The following is a 17,024-nucleotide window of genomic DNA, read 5'->3' on the forward strand; positions in this document are numbered from 1 at the left end:
AATGTGATTTATGGTGATTGCCCATTTTTGTTCATCTGGGGCCCTGGGCCATGCTGTGTCAGTTTGCCCTCCAGAATGGCTAGAGACCGAGTCATTAAGGTCAGCAATGGGGATGCTCGATGCCTACGTGACTGACTGACACCAAGGCTTGGGTGAGCTTCCCTGGTTGGCAACATTTCATACATGCTGTCCCACATCATTGCTGTAGAGATTGAAGTACTGTCAATGCAACTTTCCTGGGCGAGGACCACTAGTAGTTCCCACACAGTTTCTCTTGGACTTTGCCCTTTGCAGCTTTCTCCTTTGCTGATATTAGTCCATATCCCTTTGCGGTAATAAACTGTCAACTACGAGTTAACAGCTCTTCTGATTTCTGCGAGTCCTTCTACCAAATCATCAAACCTGAATGTGGTGTTGGGGACCCCAACACAATCCAGTGAAATGTGACCCCTTAGGAAGGAGAACTAACAACAGGATGTGGCTTTGTAGATGCCTTACTGGTACGTAACATTGTTGGAAAAAACTGGAGGAGATTGGAGTGCTGAAGGAAGAACTTAGTCTTTGTGGAGTTAGTAGGCAAAAAGTATAGATTTCCCATCTTCTCTGGAAATTCAGAAATATTCGCTAACCTGCTATGGATGGACAAGGCAGTTTTCTGAAAGAGAAGCTCTCCCAAATGACACCCTTCCCCGTCATTTCCTAAATTTACTCTCTCACTGATTCCTCTATTAAAATCCAAATATCTCACCCACATCATAGAGCTAGCAAGATTTGTCTGTTAGTATGAATTAGCTGGTTTCTCTTGGGGGGGTGGGTGCTGCTCAGGAGCCAAAGTGGTGGGAGAGGCAGTGAACATCCTGAGGGTCCAAGATGCTGGCAGGAGCAACCCACAAGGAAACTGGGGTTTGGAAATGGTCGGGGGAAGGGAGCAAAGCTATAATCAAGGACTCACAATCTAGAAATTCAGTAATTAGGGCAACAGCTCTAGTAGATCCAGTGAAACATGGCACAGAGGTCAGCATATTATAATTTCAATAAGTATTTTTCAGCTTTTGAGAGAGACAGTGAGAAATTGGGAAAAGAGGACCTTTTGTGGAGTTGGAAAACATACCTGGGTGATTCCACTGGTCGCACAAGGTCATACAGGTCCCCAGTAAGGGACGGTCTTGGGCTACATGCACAAACCAAGAAATATGTCTCTTGTAAGCAAGTGAGGATTCTGCCTCCGGATTTCAGAATGCCTTTTGTTCCATTATTGACTACAACCTGGCATAGCAGCCGGTACCATCAAGTAAACTCAATTCTGTGTCCTGGAGGTTTTGTATATATTATCTAATTTAATCTGTAGAGTAACACTGTAAAGTATTATTACACAGATTTACAGATAAGCAAGGAGCTCAGAGAGGCTCTATAACCTGCTCGGGCCGTTTATTCAGGGGACCTAGCCAGTACTTAATCTAGGCTTTCCTCCTCTGGAAAGATCTTGCTTTTTCCATTGAATTCCACAGCCCATTGTCATTCGTCACTGGAGCAAAAGTGGACACTTAAGTAGACACTCAAAGGTGCCTCTTTCTGGATCATGATTATAGGAAATGCTCACATGTAACATACGGCTATTGACTGAACTTGATACTGTGAATACATTTGAAGAACTGGGAAGGCCAATGACAGGTCAATGTTGTGTTGTTATTATAATTCCTATGCACTGTTGAATCATACACAGTTTTTGCTCACAATCAGAGAGGAGTCCACCTGAAAATGGGCCACTCCATTATCCCAGTCTATCCAAAGCGAATAGATTGAATCAGCCCAAGTGCTAAGAGAAATTTAAACGGAGTGAAAAGAAATGAAGTAGATTTTGTAAAATTACTCCAAATTTCTATTGAGTTAATTAACACTTCAGTTGGTAAAACACTTTCTTTTTTTGATCTCAAGATGTTTTAAATAACGAGTTTCACTATTTTTGAACTCTATTGACTCAGTACCAGGTTTCTTCATTAACACAATTTTAACCCTATTTTAAAGTCAAATTTTTTTCTTCTTTAATTAATCCATGGCTCTTAAGTCTGGAGTCAGAATTTTTCAGCTTGGACATGATTTTCAGATTTGGTTGTGTTTTGACATATATAATATTATTTGAAGATATTTTTAGTGTATGATGTTCTAAGAAATTTTTAATAGTTAAAAATATGAAAGGAAATTAGATAAATAGGTGGGAGTAAAAAACACATGGGTATTTTTAAACATATTTTTAAACATTTCTCTATTATATATTCATACAGGCATCTGTATGTGTATGTGGCACACACAAAAATATAACTATAAAGGGCAACAGGAAAATTCAGCTTGGAGTGTAGCGGTATAACACATACGATTTCAGAGAATGCAGCTCTATTCTAGTAATGGCGTTCCTTAAATATAAAGAGTGGTTAGTTTAGCTAATTTTTAAAATAATCGTATTACTTAGTATAATCTCTATAGTCACTATGCATGCCTATTTCTTATTTATAGGAGCTCTCTTTGGACTTCTACAGACTTATTGTAGGGCTATATGAATATTTTTCATGTAACATCTTGGTCTTAGCAGAAGCTCAATTCCTATTTATTTAGCATTAGTTTATTAGATACACATTTATTGAAGGCCTGCTTTGTGCTGGGTCTTTTCTAGTGCTGGGGATAAAGCAGATCACGAAAAGACAAAGCCTCTGTCCTCATGGAGCTTATACTCCTGTAGGGGAAGGCACAGAGCAAACAATCGAAACACAGGGTACTGAGTCGTAGGGCTACAGCACAAGGGAAAACAGTCCGCGGGAGACAGAATACCAGGTCTCTCTGCTGAAGTGGCATTCCAGCAAATGGGAACAGGGGAGGGTTTTAGGCAGCGAGAGCCACAGATGCAACAGACACGAGAAAGAGTGAACCATGAGATCTGAGGAATACAGACCAGTGGAACTGAAACCACGGGGGCTTTTCATCAGGAAGGTGGGGGAGAAAACGGTTTGAGTACAGAGGCAACCTGAGAAGAACAAAGATTTGTTAGATCTGGGCCCCGGCTTGGGGACATGGCATGTGCTCTCTTGACTCAGAGATTAGTCCACTGGATACCTTTAAACCTACCCTTTAACCTCGTTGCGACTCAGTTTCCACATCCCCAAATTGACCCCTTTTACTAGAATCCAAAAGGAAACAGTGAACTGCAAAATGGCCTCTTTGGGTAAATAAAGCTCAATATTATACTTCATGGGATCAATTTCAAAACTGTATCTAATTTTTTTTCCTTTTATTATATCTGTAGGTCATGATGGATGCTAACAAAGCTTATTGCAATTATTGTTTCACAATATATGTAAGTCAATCTGTTATGCTGTATACCTTCGACTTACACAATGAAATATATCAATTCTATCTCAGTAAAACTGGGGGGAAAGCGATCTGCATGACTGTGGGATCCAACTTCTAGTGGGTGCTGTGTTCTACCACTTTTTTTGACTAGTAGAGACATGACCTGATTATCTATTCTCCCCACTTTTAGTGCCCCAGTGAGCCCTTCTCTCCTGATAAATCTCCATTTCCTTTTTTATAGTTTATAATAACAACAACAAGAGCAACAACAGAGCCTAGAAATCCCTTTTTTAAGGGAGATGACAGTAGTAAACTTTAGGCAAAACAGGACCTCTTCCATCCATTGGGACGTGACCCTGCCTTCCTGCCCATGGGACTGCCATTTGCCCAGGCCACCGGCAGCAGTCCTGGGGGAGTAGCAGCACCCCATTCCTGGCCTGAGTTGGTGTGACTTGCGTGGCTCTACCCTTGTTCAGTGATTTTCCTCATCTCAGTCAATATGCACAAACTGTCCTGTCAGCTCAGTATAATTGAACGCAACAGATGCTTTTTTTGGGTAAATTAAGCCATACTTGTGATGAATATTTAATGTTTGGCATGAATCCACACTCTGTGTTAACACAGTCCAAACTGTAACTTTTTTAGTGGTGTATACCAGGGCAGGTAACAATTACTGGAGATCTCAGCCTGTGATAGAAATCTCATTGGGAGGCAAGGTGGGTGGGCAGAGGGTTTGAGCCATATTTGAATTCACTGGAATTACAAATCCAAGAGGAAGAAGAGAAAAACAAGTGTATTAGCATACCTCTCTGCCTCTCTCTCTTTTTTTCTCTCTCTCTCTCTTTCTCTAGCTTGCCCCCTCCCCTCTCAGAAAGTCTGGAATTTCCCTGGATATTCTTTACTTGTTCCTATTCAAAACAGTGTTTCAAATCACCCAAGGCTCATTTGTATCAAAATGCTTTCCATCATTATCTCCTGGATCACTTTGTATACTTTTAAGAGTTATTTCAGATTTGAAAAACAGTCAGGGAGCTTGAATATGGAATCATCCAGAACCACTTCATTCATTCATTTCTTTTTTTTCCATTCATTTGTTTCTTATAAAAAAATGGTAGAAAAAGAAAAGAAATCCCATGTTCGTTTCTCTGCAAGATGATACCTTTCAGTTATCGGTAAATTGCATCTTAAAAGCAAGCGCGCTTCTCTCAATGATGGGAACAGAGAATGAAATACTATGCCAATTTCAAATGCTATTACCTGCCCACATCCTAGTATCTTTCCCTTTAGATGACATGATTCCTACATAGAAAGCTTTAAAAAAAACTCTCCTGCTCTTTTCTTCATCATGCAGGGAGCTTCATTAGAGAAATAAAGCTAGAGTAGATGCATTTGACAACGAAAGACAAATGATGTCAGCGAGACGCTCTGTGATGAAGCAGTTTGCAATTTATCTGTTCAGGAGAGTATCCCTCCCCTGCCAGGAGGTGGGCCTGGCATCTGCCTCGAGAGCAACATATGGCTGGTGTGAATCACTGTCAGCGTCTGCAAAGGTGTTCCTGTCCATACTCAGGCAGGAAGCATGTGAACACACCGACTGTATGCGGAGCGGGCGTTTTCCCACGTGTGCACCACTCACGGAGATGCGGCAGAAGTGAGGAAGGCAAACTGGTTCTGCATCACTTTTCAGGCAGCTCACGCCTCTTCTTTCCCTCCCCTCTTTCCCAGGGCCACATTCCCAGGCCTAAAACTCCCTCCACTCACCCTTGCTTTGGTTTCTGCTTTGTCTCCATCTGGCTGACAGTGGTGGCTTCTCCTGTTACCTTTTTTTTTTTTTTGGTCAGACACACGTACAGTCAGAAAGCTGAAAATAGCAGTTTTTGATGGTAGCCCTGCATAGGTTTTCGAATTACCTCCAAAGCTTACTCCTTCTTCTCTCATTCAAGTCAAGGCACAGGTTATAATAATACTTATACTCACACTATAGAAAGCATATGAGATTCTTAACCTCACCCCTAAGGAATGCAAACATCAGCTCAAAGGATGTAATCGTAAGAGTACTTACTGTCATCATGCCATCCAAGAGGCCAGTCTCTGGCCTGGGGGGTGCCTGCAGCCTCTCCATGGACCACTTCTCAATGATGGAGGACACGTGAGGGTTGTCAATATTAAGCAGCCGAAACCCAGTCATGTTCACACCGCTGTACCTGTACAGTTCCAGATCTAAAGCAAATAAGTCCTGCGCAGTATTAAAAATGATAAAAGTAGAAAGAGTTAACATTTTCAATATTCTTTACGCAAAACACAATAATGAATGCAGAAGCAACAGGTGGATTAAAACTAAAATGGCGGCTGTCCTCACACTGCTTCATGAAAGAACACTTCCCGTTGTTCTCCCCTTGCACACTGTCTGAGAAACTCTAAGGCAGTGAGCAGTTTTCATTTCCCTCTATCTTTTTGCAATACTCTTAGAATTTGGATAAAGCAAGAAGAGGAATTTGGCTGTGAATAGAGAGTATGCCCTTGGGCACAGGTGACAATATTCTGAGAAATTAGAGTTCTGTTTTTTAGAATATAGTGTTTGGGGAGTTGGGAGGGATCTTTGTGTCCATTTGGTCTAATGCTTTTATTTTACAGATGAAGACTTTGAAGTTCTGAGTGGTGATGTGACTGGTCCAAGGATGACTGAGCATGAGCAGGGGGTGGGGAGGGGGGACAGCGGGAGAGGGAGAAGCAGACTCCCCACTGAGCAGAGAGCCCTACTAAGAGCTCAATCCCAGGACCCTGGGATCATGACCCGAGCCGAAGGCAGATGCTTAAGCAACTTGCCCTTGTTGATTCATATTTAAAATGATATAAAAATTTCACCTTTTTCTTGTGAAGAAAGGTTTGACTTTGACATATGTCATTAAAAATATCTCACATTGAGAATAAACCAAACTTTCAAAATAACATTTAACGGGAAAAAAAAAAAAAAAGAGAGAGAGAGAAAAACTTCCATAAAAACTTCCTAACAGTGTAACTATTTGATGGAAATGTAATGCAAGATAGTACATGACCAGTGATGACTGTGCTTCCTAAGGAGAAGAAGCTTCAGAGACACCTCACGATCTGTATTTGCAGAAGATACGCTCAGATTTGTTCTTTTGAATAATTCTTTACACTGCTGTCCTTTCCCAAGATAACATTGGATTAGACTGTAGAGCTTTAAGAGGGCAGATCTGTGCTCCTGGCTCAGTATCAGAAAAAGACTACTGTCTTCTAAAGTGTTAGAGTTTTTCCCCTGTACTACGTAACTTTCTTTCTTCTTTAAGTTTTATCAATACTCATGGGCAAGAATGGTAAGAGTATAAAAAGCAAAGCATGGCAGAACGCAGATAAAAAGAAAGGAAAATGCTTAAGGAAGCAAATTTAAAGAATAAGACCCTAAAAAGAATGATTTCCTTTAGCGCACTCAATGAATAGAAGGAAAGTTACTCAAACTACAAGAAGTCAGGAAATTTCAGGGTACACATAGAATCGCTCGCGGACTCCACAGTCCATAATACTGTGTGTTAAAATGAATGCACTGCACAGGTGCAAGATGAGGTTGGCCTACAAATTGAGGTTCCTGTGCAATATAGAATATGGAAAGTCCAGGGTCCGATTTTTAACATCTGCTTGTTAGCGAAGGATGAAAAAAGAAGACTGTGAGGGCAAGTTGTTTGCTTCCGAAGGGTCTCGGTGAAGACCAGGCTTCTCAGGTTTCATTGTTCAAATTCTTTCTCAAATTTCAACAAAACCAGCTCTTAGGAGTGTGCGCAGCCAGGGATGATAGAAAGTTCTGACGCAGGTGTCCATGCTGCCTTGAGCAGAACCCAGGTGTTCATGGTGATGGGGGAAGGGCTGTACTTGTGACCTGAGTAAGAAGCTTTCGAGTTCTCAAGGGTTTCTTCAACTGTTCTGACAGAAGCCTGATGTCAACGACAGAGGGAAGATCATGAAAACTTTAGTTCAAGATTTTCTGCCCTGCCTCTCACTCCCTTGCCCCCAGCTCTGGAACAGTGATGATTTTGGCACCGGCCCCAGTACCTTGGTCTCATGATGTCCTCTGTGTCCCTTACATGCTCCCAGAGATAGTTGAATGAGGAGTGGAATTCACTGCTTCCATTAGTAGGATGTATTCAAGGACAGCTGCCTGGTTCTTGTTCCAAATTCTTTCATTTCCCTTACTCATCAGCTTACCTTGCCAGTTTTATTTGGTAAAATGATACTCTTAGGAAATTTCCCAGAACTTGGGTAGATTTCAGTGGACACATCGTTACAGATTAGCAAAGAAGATTGGGTTTTTTTGTTTTCTTCTCCTGTGAGAAAGTGGAGTGTGTGTGTGTGTGTGTGTGTGTGTGTGTGTGTGCGCACGCGCGCGCGCGTGTGTGTGGGGCTGATTTTTAAAATTGAATGAGAGCTATCACATTATTTTGATGTGTTAAATGCCCTAAATCAGTCTCTCTTGATATGATAATCTCAAAATTAAGGATGTGATAGTTTCTTTTGAATTTCTTAGGCTCAGAACCATGATATGTTTTTTTTTAAAGGGTGAAAAATGTTCCCTGTGCAAAGCATGTCCCGTGCTCCTTTTCCTGATCTTCAAAACACCTGGTCGGTGACCCCGGCTAACCTAGCTATCTGGGGACACAGGCGGGTAAATCGCAGAAGATCAAAAAAGCCAAGATACACTTTAGCGTGCCTTCTATGTATATAGAAAACGTAGATGATTCTTCTTTATGACTCGTTTGCACTTTGACAGTTTCTATTTAATGAAAGTATCATTTTAATCCCTTTCCAGATGCACATGCACTGATGTTAGTTAAAAAAAGAAAAAAAAAAAAAAAAAGAAAGAAAGACCCTGCTGTTCAGCATTTCTGGATTTACAGGATTCTGAGGAAAGTAAGACAAATCTCCATGACAATATCCTGTTTTTGGCACTGGTGGGGCTGACTTTTGAAATAACTGGAGACTGTTTCCTATAGCATGGAATGCGTTTCCACCCGAAGTGCTTACCAGGGTTGTGAAAAAGTAGTGATAGTACTCGGTCATCATGCCCATGAACAGAATCTGCGAAAGAGAAATAAGGGGACAGAATCAGACAGAACTATAATAAGAAATAGATCATTAGCAGGGCAACGGCAATAGCTTGAGGACATAGAGCAGGAAGGGGCTTTGGAAACCACAGATTCAGCAGATCAGAAACCTGAGACAGATCAGTGGCTGATGGGGGGCTGATGTGGGCTGATGAGGACCTGGGCCATTAACCTCCATCCAATGCTCTTTCATTAGACTATGTCCGATCTTCATTGAAGTGGTGGGTCTAATTTAAATTAAAAAAAAAATTTAAAAATAGTTTATGCGCAACAAATTTAATATTTGGATCTGTCCCTAATAACAGTGCTTTGCCATCCTTATTGCCTAAGTGTCTGAGTAACCTCATGCTTAGATAGATATTTTATTGATCTCCTTAGCTTTAATACTTATCATACTGCCTCGGAGAAGAACTCATTAAATGTTGAATTGCAATACTGGTATGTAGATATATTTAAATGAGGATTTATACATATGCATATCTCTGAAGCCTTTCTCACTACTGCTTTCCCCATCTTATCCCACAGTCTGAGTAGGGGAAAAGAGGATTTGTTTATAGATAGAAGGACGGGGACTATTCTTGTACAAATGTCACACTGCCTCTTAATTTTGATCCTCAGTTACCTACTTGGGATCTTGACAGTTCTGGACGTTCTGTGTGTATTGTTTTTACCTGGTAGGGAAGAGGGAAAAGAGGTGAAGAGGAAGGACAAGGGTTCTAGGTAGAGGCAGTTTATTAAAATATGATCTTACTTTTAGATTCCTGGAAATGGTGTCCACTGAGAAGAAGCAGCTGCAAATGATTTGGAGGTAAAGAAAGGTTTCTATATTTTCTAAATCAAGGGTCTCACCTTCCTTGGGTGGGGGGGGAGGTCAGCAAAGGACTATTTGGGTGCCGTGTCTTGGCATTTGTATAGAAATGAACAGAAAAGGCTCAGAAATTAAATTTGCAGGGCAGTTTTCCCCACAACTCTGATAAAATCTGAATGCAAATGAGAATGCCCTCTGGAAGTTTTAAAATCAGATATTCTTAGACTCCATCGCAAAGACATCCCGAACTGGAATTCCTCAGAGCAGAGCCTGGGTTTCTGTATTTCATAGCACTGGTTGAGAAACACCACTCCATGGAAAACATGTCCATTCACACCAAAGAACAGACTTTCATAACTTCAACTGAAGAGACGGATTGAAAAGATCGCAGGAAAGGCAACACGTGTTATCAGAGGTCCTAGAAAGTGCCTGAGATACGTAAACTCCAACGATTTTATGTGATAAGGGATAAAGAATGAAGAGGGTATTCGTGGACAGCACAGAACACACCAATCCTGAGCTTCTGTTGCCCTCTCTGCTAATGTGGAGACCAGAGGAATATTTAGTGAAATTGTAATGTCATGAAGGTAAGACAAATGACAGGAAACTCTCTGAATCATGAGCCCACCGTGTGTAAGTCACTCCTATGGTGATAACAAGACCAGGCGCACAAAAGAATTTTAAAAAGGGTAGAATTGGTTTAGGGCCATCAATAACGTTTAAAGCCATGCGCGGTGAGGTCCTGTTAGCTGGTCTCTTATATCATGGGAGCATAAAGAGCTAACCTGTCGGGGTCAGTCAGGAATCTAATTTTTCACTTTGGTCATTAGATAGTGTAATTGCAGCCAAGACTACCTGCTCAAAGAGGACGGGGTAAGTTTTATGTCAAGATATAGAGCTGGACACTGAGATTTAAAATATTGTTTCTGAAACTGAAAAAGAAACAAAAAGGCACTTGAATGTTTAGCTTTTCACTTGGGCTGACTTTTCTTTTAAAATTGGATTATGGAGACATTTAGTCACCAATTGAGGGCATAGGCTCCCCCCCCCCCCCGCCTTTTAAGCAACCATTCAACGAATCCTTACTATTTTTTTAATTCCTGGAGGCAAACATTCATTTGATATACCTCTTATTTAATGTTAGAAAAGAGTTATGAAGATGCAGTGAATATTCAGCTAACTGGTCTACTTTTATTGCAGAAAGAACCCTTTTATTTGGCACACTAGAAAAAAACTCTGTACTTGACCTTCCTACCTAGTGCCTGGGTCAGTGCCTCCTGATTCTTCCCTTGAACATCTTAGAAATGGGAATTAAGAAATACGTATAGTCATGAATCATTCACCTGCCACCTTTGTGGACTCTCTAGGACACAGGTGAATGAAAAGCTTCTGGGTAAGAATTAAGCCAGTAGCACCAAAAGGGGTGCTTTTTAAACAACTGTCCATGTGAGAGTCTGTAGACTGGTTGGGGCCAGCAGCTCTGTCGTTTAATGATAGTATACTTTATAAATAAAAGTATTGCATTCACATGACGATTTTCTCTCTGCACGTTGGTATTTCCACTAAAAGTCATTAAGGGATTAAGAAAATGTCACATCAAGATAAATGTCAGTTTTTCAAATAAAAAAAGTATAATCATGATATGGGGAGTTTTCTAATCTTTGCAAAACTGACTTTTTCCTTAGAAACACTACCTTCTCTGAATTTTGATAGTGTATTTGTCTGCCAGACTAGGCGGGTGGTGCCGACCCAGGCAATGTATACTTTACCAAGGCAGTATTTCTAGAAACTAATTCTGGCTATCTTTAAATCATTTTTAACAGCACAAAACACATCACATCACACCACACACACTAATGTGTAATAAATGTGGCTGTCAATACTACTCATATTGATGGCATATTATCTTTCATTTCTTCCACTAATATGTTCTTTTAACAATGGTTGTTTCTTAACAGAATTATCATTATTTGATAACCCTTGACATCATATCATTGCCTTAGATTGATAAAATCCAGCCCTTTCAATAACATTACATATCTATAAGAGGGATAATATCCAGTATTTACTCCTCTTCTTGATTTTAGAAGACCCATAGTTTAGACATAATTTGTGCCTCTGGAAGGGCAATTTCCCAGCTGGAAGGGCAAATGGCAGGATTGCATTTCTCCCCCTCTTGTGTTTGGATGGGACCCTGTGCTGGTTTTGGCCAAGGAGGGAGGAAAGATACTGACATAAATCACCCTCTAGAGATTTCGCCCTGATAGGTGACCAACAAAGTTATGAGGGCCATAGCAAGCTGTTTTTTTCTGAATAAATACAATTCTCTGTTTCATGAGTATTGCGAGGCATGTAAGTGCTCTTTTTCATGACTTTGTTTTGACTTCTGGGGCACTGAGGGCGAAAACTGTGGGTTCTCCTTTAGCAACAAGTAGGAATACAAGGTATATATTTTATGCATGCTGACACCATTCAGCTTTGTTTTTCTTATCTAGTTTCCCCCTTCTTTTCAACTCCTCTCCCTTTAAAAAAAAAGTATTTATCACTCTGTTTCAAATGTATTTTCTAGGCTGATTTAATTCCTTGTGTAATAAATAGATAACACATAATAAATAAAGCTTGGGAGAAGCTGAAAGATCTTTTTCTCATAAAGAGGGATGGACTATTCAGATCTCATGTAGCTAGGCTGGATTAGAGTAACAAAAAAGGCCTCCAACAAAATACTATTAAAAGTTAATCGTACTCTATGTCCCTGTAGAATCAGTTGTAAGAACTCAAAAGAGATGGTGATGGTTAATTATATGTATCAACTTGACCAGGCCAAAGGATGCCCAGACTGGGTGTGTCTGTAAGGGTGTTTCCAGATGAGATAAGCTTTTGACTTGGTGACTCAGCAAAGTCACCAATTGGTGACCCCCCAATGTGGTGGGCATCATCCAGTCCACTGAGACTCTGAATAGAACAGAAAGGCAGAGCAAGGAGGAATGCATCTTTTTTCATCCTTTCTGCCTGAGCTGGAACTTTGCTTTTCTCCTGCTCTTGGACTAAAATTTTCACCACTGGCTCTTCTGGTTCTCAGGCCTCCCAACTCAAGCAGGAATTATAACACAGCTTTATTGGGCCTCCAGTCTGCAGATGGCAGATTGTGGACCTTTTCAGCCTCCAGAGGCACGTGAACCTATTCCTAATAATAAATCTTTTCATATCTATCTCCTATTAGTTCTGTTTCTCTGGAGAACCCCGATTAACACAGAGAACAATACCAAAAGACTGAAAGTCTTGATTCTTTGCATATATATGATATTCCATGCTATCTAGAAAACATAATCCTTAAACCAGCAAGAGGAAGGGTGACTCATGCCTATTTGAAGAGTTTCTCTGGATTATACTATTATGGAAGTGCCACATGACTATTCTGTTGTTTCGGTGGCTTGAAAATAATTACCATTTTCTTCCTTTTGCAGTTAAAATGAATCATCAGAAGATAAAATAAAACTCACTGGTAGTTGACTCTCAAAAGGACAATTCTAATGGTCCTGTTATCATTATACCCTGGAACACAGTTATTGCTCATTAACAATGGCAGCCCCATCTGCTCTCTGGAGCTTTTATAACAGAACACTCATGACCTCGTTGACAGCAGCATTGACTTTCCTTGGTGTAGTCCTATTGTTATCAGCAAAGCCTACCTCTTGGATTTAGACGGGTTATCACATATAACCTGAGCAACACAAAGATCATGTTTTAGTTTGTCTTGAGAGCCTTTGTTCAAGTCCAGATGAAGATGACCAACATAGTTTGTGGGTTCTAACTTCTGTGGTTGGTGACACAGTTGGCCTATAAGATACCCGGGAAGTCTATGGGTAAAAGTCTTCTGATAACATGCTCTGGTATCTCAAGAAGCCTGCACCATCAACCTGATCATTTTTCAGAAGGCAATGCAGTGATATGGAGGTAGTAACAAAAAAATTCTCTACACATCCTCAGTATCCATTGCTAAGGGCAAGCCGTATGTCACAAACAATTGGCATATGCTGGTATCATAGTAGCAGAAACTTAAAATGGAACCTGGAGCACTCCTGAACAATTTTGAGTATTCTAATATTTATAAGCGTTTTTATTACTGCATCTTTCCATTGAAAAATATGTGTCTTCGAACTTTATATTGACTAACCTAAAGTGTATTGCTCCTTTTACAGCCTTCTCAGTATCAGGATAAATTCTCAACCATCAGACATAGTCTTTAGTCAATAATTTCAAGTGAACAACTTCCAAATGTACGACATGCAATGTGGTTAAAATAATGGTTTTACCTCAAGATAGAAATAACTTATTTCAGCACAAGGTAATCTTCAGGAAATCAGTTGAATGATATCAAGTTTCCAAGCAGTGATTTTAAGAAAGTGCGAGCGTTAGGGTATAGGTCTTTCTCACCTGCCAACTATGGTACTGTAGGCTGTGTCTACACTATCCTTTGAGAAAGATGTGCTTTTGGCAACACACTTTTTCATGTTGGCCATCAGTAGAACAAGCTAGGTATAAGTAAGCCTTGAGATCAATCTTTATCATTGTAAAAAAAAAAAAAAAAGCTCACTCCAAAATAAACGATCATCACCCGTATCTGCAAAGGTAACAGTGGAATGTACAGAAAATAGCATTAGGCGTAGAGAACTCCTTGTGGAGTAGGCCAGATAACGGCCCCATATAAATGTCCATATCCTAATTTCGAGAATCTATTAAAATGTCACTTTATATGTGATAAAAGAACTTTGCAGATGTGATTAAGTTAAGGATTTTAATTTGGGGGGTTTACGCTGAGGGGGAGGGGGATTACTTTGGCTTATCCAGGTGGGCCCAATATAATCACAAGGGTCCTTATAAGATGGAAGCAGGGGGTCAGAAGGCAGAGAAGGTGATGTGAAAATAGAACCGGGGGGGGGGAGGCAATCGATGTGGGGCCACAAGCCAAGGAATGAGGACAGCCTTTAGCAACCAGAAAAGGCAAGGGATGGATTCTCCCCTAAAGCCTTCAAAAGCAATGCAGCCCTGGCAACACCTTGACTTCAGACTTGCGACAACTATAAGAGAATACATTTGTATTCTTTTAAGCCACCACATTTGTGAAAGTTTGTTACACCAGCAGTAGGAAAGCAATGCACCTCATTTGCTCATCTTTCTGTGAACCTGGCACTGAGACTGACAACTTTGGTATCGTAATAGCAAGTGCATGTATCAAGGGGAAAAGTGTTTGAAGTTGAAAACTTTCTAAATTTTTCTGTGTCCCTCCTTTCACATACACAAGCTAATGATGTGCATGGGGACAGATACAAGCCACCCACAAACAGTCTAGGGCTTTTCCTTCCACTGGAAGATTGTGGTATGCCATTGACAAACCCAGGCCACTTTCCTCCTCCCGCCACGAGAAATGAAAGGAAAGCAAAGGATGTTCCTCAAAGTGTTGGTGAATGAAATAGTCATACTCTTTGGGAGTATCTTTCAGTCTTAGTTTCTTTTAAGCTTCTCCCTCTAGGAGGATGGTCAGGAGGAGAAAGGAAGCTGATGTTAATAGATGTTAATAAATGGAGTGAAAACCAATGAGATTTAGTTTCGCTTCAGGACATAATCCTACTAGAAGAGCCAGATTGCACCACCCAGGTGCACAACAGAAGAGATTATGATATTTAAGGGATACAGACTGCTGACAACAGAGCAGGAGAAAAGATTTCCCCTGGAAGAATGAACTAGGCAACCCCGCCAAAAGGAGAGGGTAAAGATTTTGGAGGATTACATGAACTGAAAGAATAAACTCTCTGCAACATCCAGGGAACATTGGTGGAAAAAAATGATGTTTAAAAAAGAAGAACGCAGTGGAAGAAAAGTTTGAACAGCAAAGTATTGAACAAATCGACACAAAGTCCTGAACAAGTCTGGAAAGTTAACAGAGAATAAAGATGTTGAATACAGTGTAGTCCTTTTGCAAGAAGCTACTTTCATAATGGTGGTAATAAAAACGATGCCTCCAATTACCCTGGAGATAACTTTTTGAGGGAGAGATGGGCATGCTGCCATTAAGCAGTGATCTTGCTGGTCTCATGAGATGTCTATAGACTACTGAAGTCATCGTGAGCCTGAGACCTGTTCTTCAGGTTTTTGGACTTTTTATTTTGTCAATTTATTTAATAACTATCAGATCAAGGATCTATTTATATGAGTGTTTCTCAGTGTATCAGCAGCTCCAAAGAACTTTTAAAAAACACCAATGCTTGTGCCCCATCTCTAAATATTCTGATTTATTTGGTCTGGGATATGCTCTAGGCACTGGTATCTGTTCAAAGCTCTCCAGGTAATACTCACATGCAGGCAGAGCTGAGAATCACCTATTTATATTAACCAAACTTATATTTTTAAGCTATAACAATAATGATCATAGTGACTGTTTTCTGAGTGTTACAAAATGCCCACTGCTGTAATAGGTTTTGGTTTTGGATTTTGTTTTGTTTTGTTTTACATACTACTGGGGAGAAGATGTTTTCCTCACTTTATAGATTTGAAAGACAGAGCATAGTTATTGCGGTTGAACCCAGGTTTGATTTCAATCCTGGGCTCTTAGTGCTATATTAACTTATTAATTGATAATAGGAGGTATATGTCAATGTACTTTCCTGCAGGAAAGTCAATAATTTTTTAAAAGATTTTATTTATTTATTTGACAGAGAGAGAGAGAGAGAGCACAAGCAGGGCGAGTGTCAGGCAGAAGGAGAGGGAGAAGCAGGCTCCCTGCTGCCGGATGCGGGGCTTGATCCCAGCACCCTGGGATCATGACCTGAGCTGAAGGCAGAGGCTTAACTGACTGAACCACCCGGGTACCCCGGAAAGTCAATAATTTGCACAAAGTTCTTCTGAACTTTGAGAATCCAAATAAAAGCACGTGGTTGTTTGGTGAGACCAGAGTTAGAACCACAGAAGTTGGAGCTTTATCATAACGAATGAACTCCCCCAAACCGAGAGAACTTGCTAAGCTGTCTGTGTAGTTTCGAGGGAGCCATCTGCCCAGAGAGCTGGACCCAGCTGTACAAGGTTGTGCCCTGGATGCTGTCATAGGTTCCATGAGGACCCTCATTCTTCCTCCTTCTGTCAGGATTTCGGACCTACATTGCTATTTCATTCCAATATCTCTTTAGATATTAGAATTAATTAGATCCTAATTAGATCCTAATTTCGGATCCCTTTGGTGATGTTTGGGAAGACCTTTAATCTCTTTAATGGAGTTAACGTTCATCAAGAAAGCACAGTTTGTAAAAAAAAAAAAATGGTGACAGGTTTTTGTTGTTGTTGTTGTTAAAATGTGCCATAGACATGATAATAGATATTTCTGTGTACTAAGTGTTATAATGGTAGTGAGTACAAGATGTGGAGGGCTTTGCATGACGTGTGAAACAATGCGTCCTTTGTACTTAAGGCATTCTGGGCCTCATGGTCAGGCACTCAAGAATTTCAAACGAGAGGAATAAGGTCACACATTTTATTGGAATGTACAGTTTTTGAGGCTACATGGATGCTGGATGGGGAAATGTGGGGCTTGAGACAATCAATTGTTGTAGTGTAGGAGGAAGATGGTAGAAATGGAGAAAAAGAGGTTGGATCTGAAACATATTCAGAAGGCAGAAGCTACAATGTCTGGTAACTCACAAAGGAAGGGTAATGTAGAGTCAAGTGAACTCCTAGGTTTCTGGCTTGAGCAATTGGCTGGTGGTTCT

The 17,024-nt window shown here is 40.5% G+C and overlaps 1 protein-coding gene across 9 annotated transcripts in view; it reads right to left on the reverse strand.

Annotated features, from left to right (window-relative positions):
- The window catches only part of GRIK1 (glutamate ionotropic receptor kainate type subunit 1), a 363,796-nt gene that overhangs the window by 96,159 nt on the left and 250,613 nt on the right, over positions 1-17,024 (reverse strand). For all 9 annotated transcript variants that reach the window (XM_026515292.2, XM_026515224.2, XM_026515139.2 and 6 more), the window contains 2 exons: positions 8,380-8,433; positions 5,405-5,578 (listed from right to left, as the gene is read on the reverse strand). In XM_026515292.2, the coding sequence (XP_026371077.1) occupies positions 5,405-5,578; positions 8,380-8,433 (228 nt within the window). The remainder of the gene's footprint in view (positions 1-5,404; positions 5,579-8,379; positions 8,434-17,024) is intronic.

The sequence above is a fragment of the Ursus arctos genome, unplaced genomic scaffold (genome assembly GCF_023065955.2).
Source record: "Ursus arctos isolate Adak ecotype North America unplaced genomic scaffold, UrsArc2.0 scaffold_4, whole genome shotgun sequence".
Taxonomy (NCBI): Eukaryota; Metazoa; Chordata; class Mammalia; order Carnivora; family Ursidae; genus Ursus; species Ursus arctos.